Below are 18,660 nucleotides of genomic sequence, written 5' to 3'. Positions count from 1 at the left end.
AAATCGAATTGTAAACTCCACTTGGTATTAGTTAGCTTCTTGCCAAGAGACAAATCACATAAGAACCAAGTATTATTTTTGATGATAGTATCATGCTCAGATCGCATAGCAACCATCCAATTGTTTGAATTTTGTATCTTTCCAAAAGACAAAGCCTCATCTTCATCAGTAGAAGCAATAATTGCATAACATGCACTATGAGACCCTAAATAAGCAACGTAAATGAGTATGACTAGCCAATGTTGCATCCAACCTATTATCAGAAAATGTTTGCACCAGCTATTTTTGCATAGCCCCAGACTAATCAATCTTTGCTCTCTCATCAAGAAGTACATAATTTATATTATCATGAGAAATAGGTTGATTTATGTTATCATAAGAAACCTACATAGACTAAAAAAGTTGTATGGGAAAGTAAAAGCTGAGCGACATCTTCCAAAAATACAATATTACAGTTAATCAAGATACACTTACTTTATGGGTGGCATAACTTATAATCTTTGTCTTCATTACTTTACCCAACAAAAATCCATCTTACAACCTTGTTATCTAACTTTTTGCATTGTTGCAATGGTATCAAAGCATAAGCCAAGCAACCAAAAAATATGCAAATGGATCACATATAGCTTTTTACCATGTCAAATCATATATGGAATGATAGACTACAAAGCCCCAGTGGGACACTTTTGTTAACTACATAGGCCCCACATAAGAACCTCAAGCTAGAAACTATGTGGGAAAGCTTGACTCTTAATCATGCCTCCATGAGTGATCGATCTATTTTTTCTCTTAAATATATTTTATTGTGGTGTATACGGTATCATACATTGGTGTTTTATCTCATAGTTAACTAGATATACATTAAATTCTTCAAACATATATTTCCCTTGTCGATCTAAATGGAGAGGGCCCACTCTACATTTGACAAATTTTCAACCATACTAACAAATTACTTGAAGCACAAAAACACTTTGGACTTGGCTTTTGAAAAATATACCTATGCATACATGGACTAGTCTTCAATGAAAGTCACGATGTATATTTAATTGCCAAGAGCTATTGTTTCCATTGGACCACATCGCTATGTATAAGCTGTAGTTTTTGCAAAAATCTCTCATTGAACCATCTTCTAAAAAAAAAGCACCCTACGGTTTACCCAATATGTAGCCTTCACAAATATATTTTTCATGCCCCTCAAGAGTAGGTAATGAAGACATCATATTAGATTTTAGTGGGTGGAAGGAAAAAGAAAAATATAGATGACCAAAACATGCCACATACCAAAATTTTGCATCTAAAATTGTGTATGAACCATGTGCCATGTCTTCCACACATTATCCATAGTTATTGAGCTCTTACAACCCATGACATAGTGAATCAAATGCAACAATCATATCCTCCTAAGAGAGATCATGAATTGTGTATCTTTCATCCACAAACTTCATTATCAAGCCAATCTAATTGGTGAGTGCAAAAACTAACAACAAATCCTTTTTAATCTTAAGTACATACAAAGCATCCATAAGTATGAAAATACTATGATTAATAATAGTTAGTATAATTTTCCTAACTCCTTTTATAGGATAAGAGGGGTTATTGGTACATGTCACAGTACTGCCCTTAGGAATGGGCTCAAAAGAAGCTAATAGATTATGTACATAAATAATATGCTTTGTGCTACCATTGTCAAATTACCATATATCTAATTCCATAATAGACGTGCAAGAATCATGTAAAGAAGGGTCATAACTTCATTGTACACTAAATATCCTTTTTATATTCTACACAAAATTTGCAAATTTTAACTTAGAAGGAGAGGCATCTTCAAACATCCATAGTAGCTATTTCTTCTTAGTCTATTTTGTAGCCAATTCAAGACAATCCTTAATGATATGATATTTTTCCCTTACAATACCTGCAAAACATTCAACACTCTCTTTTCTTCTTATCATTATCAATCTTCTTTGTCCAAGCACCTTATCAATCTTCTTCGTTTAAGTAGACAATATTTGCATATCTCTACTTGCTAATAGAAAATCAAGGTTTTCTTTATCTTTCTAACTAGCCACAAAAGCTTGGTTTGCAACACACATGATGAACCTATTTTGCCTAGAATTTTCTTCTTGTCGTAAAATAAAAATGAATTCACCAAATGACAAAGCATTCAGATTGCTTTTCATCATCACACAAATAGTAGATGCAAAACTTGGACAAGAATTAGGAATACTATTGCGAATAGTTTGCACAAGTGAATTGTCTCGCAAAATCTTATATGTAGCAATCAACTGCTCTTTAAGGTCTTTGATCTTACAGATCCATGGAGTCACCTTCATCCATACGTTCACTCTCTAACTACTTATGTAGATAAGTAACACATGTCTTATTTCTTCCTCGATACAAACATCCAAGACTATCTTATGTATCCTTAGTTGTCTTACATGAATGAATATGTGGGATCATGGTATATTTAGCAACCAATGCAATCAAAGTATGAGCCACTGCATCTCTATCATCTCGATGAATTTACTTAAGAGTAGGTGATGGTGGTACTCTAGCATCAATTAGAACAAACTAGAACCTATAACATCCTCAACAACACCTCCTTTTGTTACTTATGTTGTTCTTGTAGCTTTTAGAATACCACCAAGATGTCTTTCGATTCGATACACAATGTTCCAAAGCCCCTTTCAATACATGATACATGATATAAACCCACAATGGATAGTTGGTTTCATCCAACTTATCCTCAACAGCCAGCATATGGAATGTATGATTGTTGCCAACCATGGGCTATTAACTATACTTGATGCAAAACTTTCATGTATAGGAAAAAATATGCACAAAATCAATATGTGCTATATAGCACAATATAAAGGAGATTGTAAGGGCTCTTACCGTATAGAATTAACAAATATCTAACATTCTACACAAAATGACAAAATAGCATATGCAATATTACTAATAAAGTGCAAATAGAGGTTGAAATGAATCCGAATCACACCGTACCCATAGAGCTCTCTTGTAGTATTTATCAACTTCTAAATGGCAGTCAAATCTTGTTTCGATTTTAGGAAATCGGGTGAAGGGTGTTGACAACTCTGCCCAAGAGGTTGAAGTTCATTCTTATGCCAATTTTTGGATTTAGGGTTGCAGGAAAGCAAGTGTGCAGCTTGGAGAGGGAGAAACTTATGAGAGCACAAAAAGTATACTAAGAAGTATCAATAGAGAGTATTTACAAGACTAAGTATACCCTAAAAGTGAACATGCATATAGACAAGATCGGGGGGAAAAAACCTCTGCAAGAGGGGAAAAAGTTTGTCAATAGTCCTAAGTGTATCCACACACATTACTATCGAAACAAGTTAGCAAAGCAAATTTGTGGGAGTCAAAACCCATTGCAATGTATGGGGCAAGTATTTAAGAGAATGTCCTAAGCTTAAAAAATATGAGTCGGAGATCGATGAGGAGTAAAAGAAATCTTAGGAGTGGTGGCTTGAGCTAACAACTCTCTATAAGAACTAAAGAAGAAGATGATGAAGGTTGGTGTGCAATTGAGAATAGAGCAGATAAGCAATGATCAATGGCTAAGCAAGAGCTATATGTGCCAAAAAGCCAGTCATTAACCTACCTCAAATCACAAATTTTAAGAATACGGTATTAATTTCTAAGAAATATTAAGGCACTACAAGGCTTAAAGTTAAAATGACAAACAAATTATTGCTTGTGATTAAATACTCAACACACACCATTAGTTTGAATGTTAGCTAGGCTTGTTGTGTTTGATGAACTACTCAGTTGCTTTGGCAACGATATGTAAAATCATGTAGATATGGTGGTTTTGTTTTGGTGATTATAATAGTTTACATTTCTTTTATGATGCATATATCGATGACCCTTGTTAATCCAAGAGGTCAACAATGTGAGATCGTAAAAACCAACTTTTGAATGCATGATTTTAGCTTAAAGTCTCACATTACATGTTTCTAACAGGCAATACTATGAGGAAATAAAAAAATTTATTACAATATTGCGGGGAAGTTAAAAACATATTACAAGAAGGTCAAAGGGCTGATACAAGGAAGCTATATAATCACATGTATCGTAGTCCTTGTGACGAAATCAAATCTACAAATTAGTCATAAACATTAGCATCCCTTTGTTTGTTAATGTGCAATTCGAATTAATAATTTATGTGGCACTCTTCTTTCCCTCGTAACACATAAACTTGGAAGGTTTTCAAAGACGATGAAAACTTGGTGTGTTATGCTAATCAACGTTAAGTTCCTTCGAAATGGCTCGCCAGCATTGTAAGTAGTAGACCTAGTGAGCTACCAAACTATGGAAAATAACATGCATGCACAATGGTGTTGAACAACCGAAAGGTAAAAGTTTGCTTGAGCCTGCAACTAGAATATACAACATTAAGACCCTTACCAGCTTGTTGTAAGATCATTAGTGACATCCTTGTAATTGGCAGTCGTCGACAATCTCGAGTTCTCTAAATTCCATAGCGCCAATCGACTGTTTTTTCGCCGGATGGGCTAGCTGCAATAGAGAAAACAATGCAGTTGGTGCTGGGAAATCGATTGTTTCAGCTTCTGTAAAATGGACTGCGCACCTCGTGTCAAAAATCTTAGCGTTGTAATACACCAAGTAAACTCGGCAAACGACATGTATGAAAAGAGAAAAGAGTATTCCTAAGTGACGTCAAAAATCAAGAAGACTGTCATGCGAGGGCGTACATCTTCGAGAAGAAGAGAAAATATCAGACATTTGCAGCAAGCTAGGCTACTAGTTACCTGCGTTCCAAAATGCTGGCTGGATGAATGTACGTTTTATTAGGTATCAGGTGTGATTCCTGCGGTGCCAGCTGCACTACCGCGCCCATTGCTGAGTACGTGCAGGAGCTGGTTGCTCATGCATACCCTGTAGCTCATCATCGTTTTGATCATATGTAGCTTCTTGCTGTTGCATGTAATTTGCCTGCTGAAAACGTCGACCAGCGACTTGTAACTCGTTTGATTCTTGGCGACCAGTGACGTATGTCATCTGCCACGTCTGTTGTATTTTTGCCAAGGTCAGTGCAACAATAATTTACTCCCCACCTAAGTGAATTATGTAAATACGTTATTAACTCTACTCTAATCGCAATTACACTCCGTAAGAATATTATGCGGCGGCAAACGAAATAGAATTCTACCTGGTTCGACGTAGTAGCTGCATAAGTACTATTGCCAGGGTCAGATACTATATTGGGGCTAGTCGACGGATTCATGCTAGTATTATAGTATCGATCATCCTCATCCCCAGCTGCAGCTACTGCATATTCGTTATGACCAGGGAGTGCCGGAAGCTGTATTCGATTTTGCATAATAGCTCCATAAGCTTTGGTATCAGCCCTGGTCAAATTAGGAGGCTTTTTCCCACCACCCGAAGACGACGATGGCTTGGATTGATGAGGCAGCGAGCTGGGCGCCGAGAGATCCCTAATAGCTGTACCGAGGGCCTTTGACGTATCGGCCCGGATCAGATTCGGAGGAGAGGCTTTCATAGTGTTGCCCTTATATTTTATACTATCAATTATAACATTGGCTGGGGACTGCGTATAATTAGTGGAAGGCTGGCTGGAACTGGACATGAGATTGAGCTGCTGGCCAGTGTTATCTGTTGGCACGATCTGCATAACTACTGCTGCGCCAGGAGGCCGTGAAGCTGGAGCGGCGCCGCTGGCGGCGATCCCGATATTCCCAATCGAGAACGTCATCTCTTCCAGCGCACTGTCCAAGCATTGGAGAGGGACCGATCTTCTTCTTGTTTGCACGTTCTTACAATTCGTCTTTTGCGTCGCCCATTGATCAGCACCTGCTTCAATATTGTCACCAGCAGTCTCGTTCTTATCAACGCCACCTGCAGAGCAAACGTGCGTTCTTGGTCAGTTGTCAAGTGGTACAGGATATTACTAGGTATTCGCAATGCTGCTTCATCCATTTTTCACACAAGAGTCTGGGAGAGAATACACAACGTACTAACATGATACATAAAAGAATTGGACCTTGTGTGTTGGTATCATCGATACAGCTGTCGGGTTCGGACACGATATAAGGAGGACGATGTTGCTGGTCGTCGTAAAACTGCATATTAGGATAATTGTTGTACATGGCATTAACATTGGCCGGAGGGGATTTCGATGGACCTGATGTTGCTGCTGCAGGAGGCAATACTGGGCCTGCAGCTAGCTGCATCATCGGTGGCCCTGCAGCTCGTTGCATGGACGTTGGCGGCCAATCATCGTCGTGTGCGTATCTCATGTAATTATTGTCGTTATGAGGATTAGGCCGAGTCCTGAACTTCTGCTGCTGCTGCTGTATCATGTAATTAGGGTCTGGCTCAATGTAATTACTGACTCCTTCGCCCGATACCTGTCGACGACGATGATGACGATGGCCTCGCCGTCGACCTCTCGGCGACGAGTAATTAGCCGCATCGTTGCTGCTTCTGCTGCCGCCGGAATCCGAGCTGTCGCCAGAGCTGTGATACGACTTCGTCTCTCCATTGGCCGATGCTTCAATCGTTTTGACCCACGATGACAATCCTTCCTGATTCAGGTCATATCGTATCATGCAGCCATATTGCAAAATCCTCCAAGAGTTATATTCTCGCGGCCATGTTACTGCATTATACAGAGTCGATTGTGGCGTGTGGCCAGCTAAATTAACTAGAGGCGTACGTTAATAAGGGATATGCTTATTCCTGATTACCATGGAGGCAGCGCTGAAGGCCAGATCCTTGGTATTTGGAACCATAATTTCGAGCACCAGCTGGCTCCTGCTTAGCTGTTTATCATAGATTCATAATCGTTCCAATGAAGCCAAACCTTCTACTATTCACTGCTTGAAATATTCACAAACGTCTGTTACTAACTGACTCAGGAAATACCTGGACACGGGCATTGACTAGAGTGGTCACGTATCGAACGTGCTTCCCGACTATATTTGGAGTCTAGAACCCATCCATGCGTTCAGATCCAAAGTGCAATAATGAGCATTTGGATACTCGTGATAATACGACAGGACCAAACTTGTCATCATGTATACATATGTCTGTGTGTGAGGATTGAACTTATGATATTTACCATGAACAGCAGAAGCTTCCCTGGAACCACAACGATATACCGTTCGTCCTTCTTGTAGGCTGTCTTAGCTTTACGAAGGAGGACTCCGTGCTTCATGATGCGTTTATCCTGCTCATGCACATCCTCCGAATTGTATATTGTAAGTTGGTAGACAGGCTACTAATTATTTGTTTCGTCTGCGTCAATGGTCGTTTCTTTTCCGCATGAGAGCAACAAATTCTTTCTTCCAAAACAATCAAATAATACTTACAACACCAATGAGCCCTTTTTGCTTGCCTAGTTCGGCGGTCTTGTCCGCGGACAAGTTGTTCCCGATACACTGATGAAAGAAGAGACGGGTGCTTAATTGTAGGCTAGGCATATATATAATGATGCTGCAACAGCTGCTTGAAAGGCATTATACCTCTAGAAGATGCAAGATGGTGTTCTTCTCCTCCGCGTTTTGTGCCAAAATCTCCCACTGCTCCGCCCTTGTCATTCATTGAACATGCATGAAAAGAATATCTGATAAGTCTCTCTGAGCTTGGATGATCCTAGTGTATTCAGCCTAGTACGCCGACGTTGTAAATCCAGCTGCTGCCGCCCGCTTTTTTACTTACTCGAATCTAACAGAAAGTAGCGTGTCGTCCTCATTCTCACCTCCACTCACAGTCCTTCTGTAGGTTGGGAAGGTTGCTGACTGGAAGGAATCAGCGTATGATTACATTTGCAGCAAGCGCCGCGGCGCCGGTACATGAAATCAGTCGAGAATGTCAGTTGGCATATTGATTCATGATGTATCTGAACCGATGATCGAGCTAGTATAAGGGCAACACATTGCACATGCAGGTTTTATTGAGGCGCATGATCTCACAGTAACAATCCGGTCCTTATCTTGAAGAAACATCGTTTCCATCACAAAGTCAAACTCTAGGATCGCTCGTTTCCATTCGCCCTTCTGTCCAATCATGATAATAATAGGATGCAGTCATGTATATGCTTTTAGAATTAGTGTCTTCTACGAACTAAGCGAAGCCCATAAAACATCATATGTCACAAGAAGTTCTGGAGAAATTCCCACATTGTGAATTATGATAACATTGCGAGCTTCTAGCTAAGTGCAGTTGGGGGCATGGCCAATGTATTTTTTAAGTACATGAAATAACGGGCTTACTCGCCTTTCTGCCTGCCAGGCTGGTGGCCAGTCCGATCAAGCCAAATCCACCCTGATTGGCGTAGCCTCTGCTGTCTGCATGATTGCTGTAGGCTACTTGAAACGAGAAAAGATGGGCATATGAAAGCCTAACTGAAGATCGATGACTACTACTACTACTGGCCATATTAACGAACTCTTACGTCGAATTACGGCGCGGGCGTGTGGCGCAAATAATGGGTGCAGCAAAGGATCGATCGGCACAGAAACTGTGCAGAAATAATAAGCGGTCCAACTCATGGATTGATCGTTAATCTAGCAGTATGATCGTGGGTGGCACGTGCACTGGTGATCGTCACCCACATTTTCGAATATCGACCTGGGCACTGCTCTGAAATACCGAACCATCACGACCTTTTGAAGAACTCACGTCATTCATTCATGACGTACTAAGAAGGCTTATATAATACGGTGAGACCAACTAGGTCTTCAAGACAAATCTCACGTTCGTCGCCATGACTTCAAACTGAAGTACTCTTCTCATCAACGATCATATTAAAACGATCAATGGCAGGAGGTATGAGAAACTTCTCATGCATGCATGCTCTTCTATTTATCCAATATGTTGTGGTGGGAAACGTACTCACACAAGTCGCACATGCATGCCATAACTCTCTTCACCTCACCATTCATAAGCACGGTAGTAGTGGTCATCTCCATTGAGTTTGTCGTCGTTGTGGAAGGTCCATAGCAATATATTGACGCTCAAAACGACGAAAATGTTCATTAAAAAAATTACCCCGTCGTCACTAAACACGTCGATATTAACGTCTTCATGAAACCGTTGCTATTAGCAATCGTATTTGCATTAGTATGTGCATCGCAAAACCGACATAAATACCGAACCTAATAGCGGATGGTTTGTGACGCTAATAGCGATGGATGCAGTAAAATTGCAATGCTAATAGCGATGGTTATAGAGAAAAAAATAATTGTGATAGGGTAGCTAGCACTATATGTTGTATTTATATTCTACAAATGGATTACATGTTAAGTGTGCAATGGTCATCAAAATGAGTGCAAAATATACTTGAACCCACAAGACTAATCATACATAGAATAAATACAAGATCGTTGACGAAAACTCATAGAATCATGAAAAGATACAAAAAGGATGATAATAACATAGTATATAGAAGATGCATGTATAAATCATAGTACCAAAAAGGAAGAGAATGTGCGCTTCAAACGAATCCAAGCGCAAGCTATAGATCCTCGCCATCTGAAAGCTCGTCTCGACACAAAGGAGCATCGAACAAAGTTTGCAAAAAAAAAAAAAAAACTACACATCAATCCACCATATAAAATACATTTTAATAAAAATAGTAACTACGGACAAGAAAGATGAGTGACTTATTGGGCCGTTGTATGCATACAGTCTATCGATCAATGCAGTGAGACCGTGTCTCTCTGCATATCAAGTCTCTAAGCCGGTGTGATCACGATTTGTAATGGAGTGGTGCAAAGACACTACAACAAAAATGCTCCATAGATGCGCTTGTAGGTGCAATATTTGAATTGTGTTTAAAAATGTCGGGCGCGTTTATTACCGCGTCTACTAGCGCGTCTAAAATTTTGCGTCTACAAGCGCGCTTATAGTGAAAACTACATGCACATATAGACGCGCATATACACCCAAAGATAGATGCTCCTATAGACGCACTTATAGATGCGCATATACACGCACATATATACGCGCAAATACATGCTCATATACATGCACATATACACGCGTATATACACGTGCATATACATGCGCACATAGATGCGATTGTAGACGCGGAAAACAGTGTATGAAAAAAAAACCTCAAAGGAGATGTGGTTGTTTAATACGAGCGCATCTACAGGCGCGTCTACTCTGTGGATCAGACGCGCTCTTACACGCGCCAGGTCCACAAAACTCAAAAAAACCTAGGAGGTGTTATGGATCTTCAACGCTTGCGCGTCTACGAGAGCGTCTACTCTGTATATCAGACGCGCTTGTAGACGCGAATTAGCAGTGAAGCATAAAATAAAACTAGGAAAAGCAAGCAACAACTAATATACCCAAAGCTAAGAAGGAACCAAAATACAAATCAGAGTAACCAGAGAGAGAGAGAGAGAGAGAGAGAGAGAGAGAGAGAGAGAGAGAGAGAGAGAGAGAGAGAGAGAAGAGAAGAATGACTCACCAGCTTGAATATTTATTGTGATGGGCAGCGGCACAACTACAAACTCCTTCTTCTCCTCCATCTCCTTGCTCTTTGGCTATTCTCCTTGTCGCAACAAACATACCAAAAGCTAAGAAGGTAGCAAAATACAACTCAAAGAAAAGATAGAGAGAGAAAGAGAGAGAGAGGGAGGGAGGGAGAGGGAGAGAGAGAGAGTGTGTGTGAGTGAGTGAGAGAGACAAGAAGGACTCACCTTGAATCGGTGTTGTGATGGGCGACGACATGGCTACAAACTCCTTCTCCTCCCTCTCCTTTCTCTTTGCCTCTTGCTTCCTCCTCTCTTTACAATTTCTTCTTTGCCTCTTCCTTTCTCCTCTCTTTGTGTCGTGTGCCTGTCAAAAAAACCCAAAAGAAACGCACGACGGGACTACTTTGAAAAGAATGACACACAAGCAATATTTTTTCAAAATTTTTAAAATTTAAGTGCACGTCTGTGTGCGCGTCTATAAGCGCGTCTATAAGCGTGTGTATATAGAGCAGGAATTGCTTATAGACGTGCTTATATATGCACAGTTAAACGCAGTTATAGATACACATATACACGTGCTTATACATGCGCACATAGATGTGATTTCACCTACAAATTAGACGCAAATATAGACGCGCAATCGCGTCTATATTTTTTAAATTTTTTTAAAAATTTTAGTGTGCGTCTGTGCGCGCGTCTATAACTGCTACTTGTTGTAGTGACACGTCGATATTCGTGTCTATTTGCGCGGATATATAGACGTAAAATTCGCGTCTATTTACACGCTCTTTTACACGCACATACAGACACGATGATAGATGCACTCGACTTTGCGCGTCTAAGATGCGCGTCTATGCCTCGTTTCTGTTGTAGTGAGAAAATAAAATACAACTATTAGAAACACGATTGTCAATACAAGCAATATTGCAAAAAAGAAAGCGAGAAGAACAAAAGAAAAACTTACAAAGTCCTCTAGATAAGTCTATGGCCGCCACTCCCATGATGATGGACCACCCTACCTCCAGTTGTACCCTCGCTGCCTCGCACTGCTATCTCCAACGTCCTGGAGAATCTGTAGCTTCCTCTAGTCCTTACTCCCCTCGGGTATGTTTTTCCAATGGTCCAGGATGTTATGTCGAAAAACTTGTTGGCACAACTCTCTCTCGTATGAGACATCACCCTCCTTCCCTCATCATTCATGATCATGGCTCCTGTCTTGTCATCTACAAGGTATCCAAACCCCTCTGGGGTATGTCTAAGATGTGTTTTCTCCCACCTATGACTGCACTCTTGGATATAACCACCAGGAGATCCTTGTACATCTGGTATACTCATGGGGATGGTATCTCTCGGAGTAGCACCCATAGGGGTGCCACATGTGCAGACAACTGAGCAAAAGCTGGATTCACTGGAGTAGACATCCCCATAGGTATGACAAATCCTACAGGTGATGCAACTCCACTAGAACGACGAGATGGAGACATTGTATCGGTGCCTTCACAACACTTGAGCCACCCTCTCTCGAACCTACACGAGAGCGAGGAGTAGCACCTGTATCTTAAGTCGACCATAGGCTCACCGCATCCACATCTCTGCAGCATCCCCTAGAACCAATTCCTCCATCCGCTGAAGTCTGGAGCGTCGACCTTGTCTAGTGTAAACTGAAGCAACAGAGTGTGTTAAAGTAGATCTAACGGAACGACCTGATGGTGTCTAAGACAGCTCCTAGTTTGCCACATCTTTGAATGGAGCCATCTGATCTGTAGACAGGCACGTGAATATCTTCTGTAACTCCTTATCACTAATCCCTCGACTCATCGTGCTCTCTAAATATCGTTAAAGGTCACCTGCATAGACAAAAGAAAAGTAATGTTAGCATAATCAATATAAAGATTCAAGCAAAGCATGGTAATATAACTCTGAAAAAAATGATATTACTTAAAATGCATATTCTACAGTACCCTTATAAGTGATCCATCAAAGAATTGAGTAGACAGATGCTGTAAGTATGATATAGCCTATGGTCCCATAACAATGTCCTGACATAACTCCGCATACACTGGAAGGTCGATAGATAGGTCACCACAAAAGGATGAGTCCAACTCGTTCTCAAAGAAATCTCGGCCTCCTATCTTTCCATCATCATTACCCGATTCTATCTCCTCTACATGCTCCAAGCCATCTTCGACCTCCACCCCCTAGCAATATCGATCCCTCTATCTGCATACTATCCTCATCCACAATGGAAACATTGCTTTCATCATACACTCTCACACTTTGGGGAGCTGAAAGCACAATATACCACTATCGAGGTTATCGGGGGTTTGGATAGAAATTTACATGTTTAAAATCACATACAAGAGAGATTCAATATTTGTGATATATTTGTGTTATAATAATTTTTTTTAAAAAAGTTCTTCATGCATATGTTCACAATGGGCCAACAAGACAAACGTGTCTTGTAGATCGGTCTATCTTTTTTTGAAATCTATTTTTAGAAATCTAGACGAATCTTGTCGAATGGCTACCCCAGCTCCTTCTAGTATCACTTTGAACCACTGCACATCGAATATGATCATGGAGAAGCTACGGTAATCCACTGAGATAACACTTTGCAAGTTTTCAAAGTACTCTATCTCATCTCTAACGATGTTTGGATCTGTGGTTTATCGTCAGCTCTCTTGCTCGAACTTTGCCATGACACCACAATCTGTTGTAGAGCACATTTTGTCAATGCGCTCCGATGTGAAAATGTCACCCGGGCGACTACGTTGCACTGTATATTTTGTATGAACATTGAAACAGTTAGATTAGCTATCACAAATAAAATCTAGATACGAAAGCTTATAAAACATGTGGTCACCTTTGGACTATATCCCTTTGATAATTTTCACTCCTCTTAGTAAAGACTTCCACCCCTTTGCAAGAGGCTGCGATCAAAGCTCCATGTAACCATCGCATAGACATAAACCGCGGCATCTTCTCCATGCCCTCAAGATATCAAATCGGTTGGTGGCACGTACTGCGTCAAAATTCTGATCGTGCTTCTTTTCGATCTTTCTTGGCTTGCTCGTACCTAGCGAGCCATGTCGCTATGGATGCATGGTATACCATACAAAAACGATTCACTTTCTTCTCCATTGCAGCATCCATACTTTTTTCTACCCCATTTTCAACCACCACATCTTCGGCCAGTCTATCATCATCCTTCAATGACCATAGCATATTGTTGTCTGAATCCATTGTTGGTAGCCCACTGTGAAATATGCACTAATGCCTCTGACCCTAACCAACCTTTAGACATGCTACCTTCTGGTCGAGCTTGTTGTCACACAAAGCCTTTTCCGGTTTTCATGAAGCGCTCCAAGAAAAACATCCATCACGTATGGACATGACCCACAATCTCCACTTCATCTACAAGATGCACCAGGAGGTGGATTTTTAGTGTGAGCATCCTGGTGGGCAGGTACTTCTCAAAGAGACAAACTGTGTCCACTACTCCCCGCCTTGTGGATTCAATAGATGATGTCTTGATCTCCTTCTGTGAGATCCATTGCACTAAATTTGATAACCTATAAATCGCCCCACATATTTTTGGAGTGAGGCATCCTCTGATCGCAATTGATAGTACAAAGTGCCACACATAAAGAAGCATTACAAGCACCGACTAGACTTCAAATAGTAAAATAAACAAGCCACTTACAATCCATTCGTAGTACAAATTTGACATATCTTATGCTAATCATGGGATTTTAGCCCTGATAGTTGGTCTTTAGAAAAAGTGAATTTGAGAGAATGCATTATACTCATTGGAGTGCGGATAGATATGATAATTTGCTTTACAATGTACTCTTCTTTAGTGGACAAAACCCAAGGAGCACGAGGTAGTTGTAGGTGACCATTGATAGTCAACTGTGGCCGAATGTGGCCAAAGCGCCTCCATCTTGCTTATATCCTTCAAATCTTGGGGAAGTTACTATATGTATATTCTTTACATCATGGGCATTCAAGGTCTATTTATAAATATACTTATCTATGAATTTTTTTTGAATAAAACATATCATTTTTCTATTCAATTTATAAATAACCCCTTTATATTACACCCTTCTGTATGTAAAAAGTATATAAAAATGGTATTTTAAAAATAGATTATTTTGAAACCACATGATACACACATATATTCATGAGTAACTTACCCGAGCTTCAAATCCATTGGTGCCCCTATAGTATCTCTCTTTCTTGTGATGTGGTCCCATAGTATGTTGTCCACATTCTTGAAAATATGCATGGGATCCAACAAGTGGTTGATTTGTAAGTAGGTCCAATACGACAACTTGTAGAAAACTGAGAACTGTCACATTCCATTTGGATGTGACTCCGTGTGGACCATTTTCAACTGGTACCAGCTTTGGGCGTTCATTCGTACGAAAGGTCGTCCAAGAAAACATTTCCTCAATTCATGACCCTCCGAAAAAAAAGAGGCATGTCCTTGATATACCATATTCTTCATGGTTTATGACCTTCGGGAGTCTAACCACACAATGGACAGGCATGATAACTTGAGATAATCGAGCTGTCTTAATACCCCTATTTAGTGAATAGAGACTTGAATGAGCTATGATAGATATGACCAACGAGAATAGAAGTCTACTTACCTGAGCACTCCTCGAATCCTGAAAAGTCATGCATGGTCCACATGAGAATGGCTCATATATTGGCGGACCGTTGACCATCACGCTTGCTCATATCTTTCACGGCTATTCCCTCCGCTTATAAAATGTTAAGCTCATCGACTAATGGACGAAGATAGATATCCATATTCTTGACTTTGTAGCAACCAGGAATGAGCAAGCTAAGGATCAGGTGTTCTTTCTTCGTAGGAAACCATGACGGGATGTTGTAGTTAACAAGGACTATAGGCCACACACTGTAAAAAGTTGAGCGGAGACAGAATGGGTTCATGCCATCCATAGAAAGACCGAGCTGAAGATTCCTTGGCTCTCGTGCAAAGCCTAGAAAGGTAGAGTCAATGTGGCTTCATGTGTGTGAATCTGCTGATATTCGTTGGACTCTATCTATGGGTCTATTCTGCCCATGCCATGTTGTCAAGCTTGCCATGCTTGATATATGAAATATGTGACGTATACGGGGGATAAGTGAAAAGTGTCTAAAAAATTTCTAAGGGATAGTTTGCCCTTGCAAGTCTTGTCGATACCTGTGAGCACCACACTTTGGACATGTCTCCATAGTTGCATACTCTACTCGAAATAGCACGCAATCGTTGACACATGTATGGATGCTATTGTAGTCCATGCCAAGCTTTTGTAAAACATGTCACACATCATCACGAGACTCACGCATGGTATTTTTAAGTGATAATATGTGATACTTCAGCAACTTGAAAAGACATCATAAAGCACCTTGAAAAAGTGCAATTATTTTTTATAATGGTACCGAAAAGAAATCAATGAAGCGCACATAGAATTTACTTGAACAACTTGGTCACACTTGCATCGCTCCACCCGTATTTTATCCATCATATAAAACTTACTAGTCACTAAGATTCCATATACACATGTTCGAGAGATTTTAAAATAGTTACTAAATTTATACCAATTAAAAAATAATAGATTTTTCAACAAGAAGAGGTTAAAAAAAATGGATAATTTTCATTATTATAAGGGATTCAATCTTTTTCATCTGCCTCTTGTGTTGCACCATTAGTATCACTAGCTTTTGTCCATGCACCTTTTCAACTAGATTATCCTCTTCTCTACTATCAACAAGAGCATTACTTTCATCTAAATTTAGACTTTGATTTTCCAAATTTTTAGCTCTACGTCTTGTACATCTTATTTTCCTAGACTTGTCATGATCATGATCATGATCTTTCTACAAACCACAAACTTTGTCTTCGAAAATTGCAATAGTTAACTTCTTGATATATCCAATTGTTGTAAGGAAAAAATCATATACTAATATATCCACCTCATCAAGTTTCAATATGCTTGTGCATCGGCTTCACTTTACTCATTTTCTTTTTGTTGTAGGATTTCTTGTAGAGTCTATGGCTAGTGTGTATTTACCTATAAGTGTATCCTTATGCTTTCTAATTTGGAACCTATGTACTTGTATGGAGAATACCTTCTTAACTTCCAAAACTTTTACTATCCAAAATGGATGACCCATCTCATTATCCTTTCAATAACAAGTATTGCTATAAGTGAGCCTGCCTTAATATCATTAATATCATCCTGCCATATTTCTTGCAGCTTCTTAATTGTTTTTCTTGATCTTCTACTACCAATATATATTTCTCACTCCTTAAGATGTAAGATCTTTTGGATCTCCTCTGATATTTGTACATTTGCTCATTGCAAGAGGATTTGCAATACTCAAAATTTTAGGCCATGCAAAAGGTTTTGTTAGATGCCAATGATCATTTTGTATTTTTGTAAGTATTTTCTCTTGGTCCTAGAAAAAGTCTTCCCAATCGAGTCACATCCTATGTGTTTGCATACTTTCTTGCTTTTCTAATTAACTACCTTCGTTCTTGTATACATTTGGTATGATCGATCTCTCGTCTCTTCTTGCATATTTCTTTTCCTTCTTTGATGGAATCGAAGGGTTTTTGTTTTGTTTCAAGCATTATAGTATCTATAGGATACATCTCAAGAACTTAAGTCCCCTTGAAGGCAACCACTTCTTATTGAAAGAGATTTTCTTTCTATATAGATGTACTCTACCACCTTCATTTTCCCTCTTTATTAGAAATGAATGTTGGCAGCTTGGGTCATTTAACTTGTGCAAAGATTTTACATTTTTTTCCTTGGAGCCATATGCAAAAAGCTTGAAGTCATATGTTTCTCTTAGGTGCATGACAATTGCTTTTGGTGTATAAGCATCATGTATGATACACATCATTTCAAGTAAGCTAAAGGCATTATGTCAAGATAGTCCCTTGGTAAATATACTGAACATTTGATGAATATGATCATGTGTATGACCCATCATCAAAAAATTCACTTTTACTTTTTGAAATATCACCATATGTACAAGCATATCGAGGTAGCCCAAAACTGTATGATTTTTGTTCTAGGCTTGCTATCACTACAACAAAAAGGCTCCATAGACGCACTTGTAGACGTAATATTTGAATTGTGTTTAAAAATATCGGGTGCGTTTATTACCGTGTCTACTATGCGTCTAAAATTTCGCGTCTACAAGCGCGCTTATAGTGAAAACTACACGCGCATATAGACGCGCATATACACCCGAAGATAGATGCTCCTATAGACGCACTTATAGATGTGCATACACACACGGATATACACGTGCATATACACGCGCACATACACGCACATATACACGCGCATATACATGCGCACATAGATGCGATTATAGACGCGGAAAATAGTGTATTAAAAAAAATCTCAAAGGAGATGTGGTTGTTTAATGTGAGCGCGTCTACAGGCGCATCTACTCTGTGGATCAGACACGCTCTTACACGCGCCAGGTCCACAAAACTCAAAAAAACCTAGGAGGTTTTATGGATCTTCAACGCTTGTGCGTCTACGAGAGCGTCTACTCTGTATATCAGACGCGCTTGTAGACGCGAATTAGCAGTGAAGCACAAAATAAAACTAGGAAAAGCAAGCAACAACTAACATACCCAAAGCTAAGAAGGAACCAAAATACAACTCAGAGTAACCACACAGAGAGAGAGAGAGAGAGAGAGAGAGAGAGAGAGAGAGAGAGAGAGAGAGAGAGAGAGAGAGAGAGAGAGAGAGAGAGAGAGAGAGAGAGAGAGAGAGAGAGAGAGAGAGAGAGAGAGAGAGAGAGAGAGAGAAGAGAAGGACTCACCTTGAATATTTGTTGTAATGGGCAGCGGCACAACTACAAACTCCTTCTTCTCCTCCATCTCCTTGCTCTTTGGCTGTTCTCCTTATCGCAACAAACATACCAAAAGCTAAGAAGGTAGCAAAATACAACTCAAAGCAAAGATAGAGAGAGAAAGAGAGAGAGAGGGAGGGAGAGGGAGAGGGAGAGGGAGAGGGAGAGGGAGAGGAGAGAGAGAGAGAGAGAGAGAGAGAGAGAGAGAGAGAGAGAGAGAGAGAGAGAGAGAGAGTGTGTGTGTGTGTGTAAGTGAGAGAGACAAGAA

At 39.9% G+C, this 18,660-nt stretch overlaps 1 protein-coding gene across 9 annotated transcripts; it reads right to left on the bottom strand.

Annotated features, from left to right (window-relative positions):
- Nucleotides 1-1,740: 1,740 nt before the first annotated feature.
- LOC148031774 (uncharacterized) lies at nt 1,741-8,684 on the bottom strand. 9 transcript variants are annotated; one of them, XM_087685813.1, is made up of 14 exons: nt 8,468-8,684; nt 8,290-8,378; nt 7,986-8,069; nt 7,732-7,811; nt 7,536-7,602; nt 7,383-7,451; nt 7,133-7,240; nt 6,937-6,999; nt 6,759-6,833; nt 6,053-6,596; nt 5,201-5,907; nt 4,800-5,058; nt 4,435-4,545; nt 1,741-1,915 (listed from the first exon to the last, which is right to left on the bottom strand). In XM_087685813.1, exons 1-12 carry the CDS (start codon nt 8,562-8,564, stop codon nt 4,876-4,878), a joined length of 2,166 nt encoding a protein of 721 aa, XP_087541939.1. In that variant the 5' UTR covers nt 8,565-8,684; the 3' UTR covers nt 1,741-1,915; nt 4,435-4,545; nt 4,800-4,875. The 9 variants fall into 9 exon arrangements, with proteins under 9 accessions (XP_087541939.1, XP_087541938.1, XP_087541940.1 ...); XM_087685812.1 differs by lacking the exon at nt 1,741-1,915 and having other exon boundaries at nt 2,218-4,545; XM_087685814.1 differs by lacking the exon at nt 1,741-1,915 and having other exon boundaries at nt 2,218-4,545; nt 8,290-8,360.
- Nucleotides 8,685-18,660: the final 9,976 nt, after the last annotated feature.

This window comes from Lygodium microphyllum, chromosome 9, assembly GCF_053477565.2.
Source record: "Lygodium microphyllum isolate KBCC chromosome 9, Lygodium_microphyllum_v1.1.10, whole genome shotgun sequence".
In the NCBI taxonomy this organism is placed as follows: Eukaryota; Viridiplantae; Streptophyta; class Polypodiopsida; order Schizaeales; family Lygodiaceae; genus Lygodium; species Lygodium microphyllum.
Note: the sequence above shows the minus strand (reverse complement) of the source record. Positions and strands in the feature narration are given on the sequence as shown.

Bases quoted from the DNA above. Each gene is read 5' to 3' on its own strand.
- LOC148031774 (XM_087685813.1), bottom strand. From the start codon at position 8,564: ATGAGTTGGACCGCTTATTATTTCTGCACAGTTTCTGTGCCGATCGAT. The intron at 7,812-7,985 runs GTGAGATCATGC...GATTCCTTCCAG, and splicing joins ATAAGGACCGGATTGTTACT to TCAGCAACCTTCCCAACCTA. The intron at 6,597-6,758 runs GTAATCAGGAAT...GACCTGAATCAG, and splicing joins CCTTCAGCGCTGCCTCCATG to GAAGGATTGTCATCGTGGGT.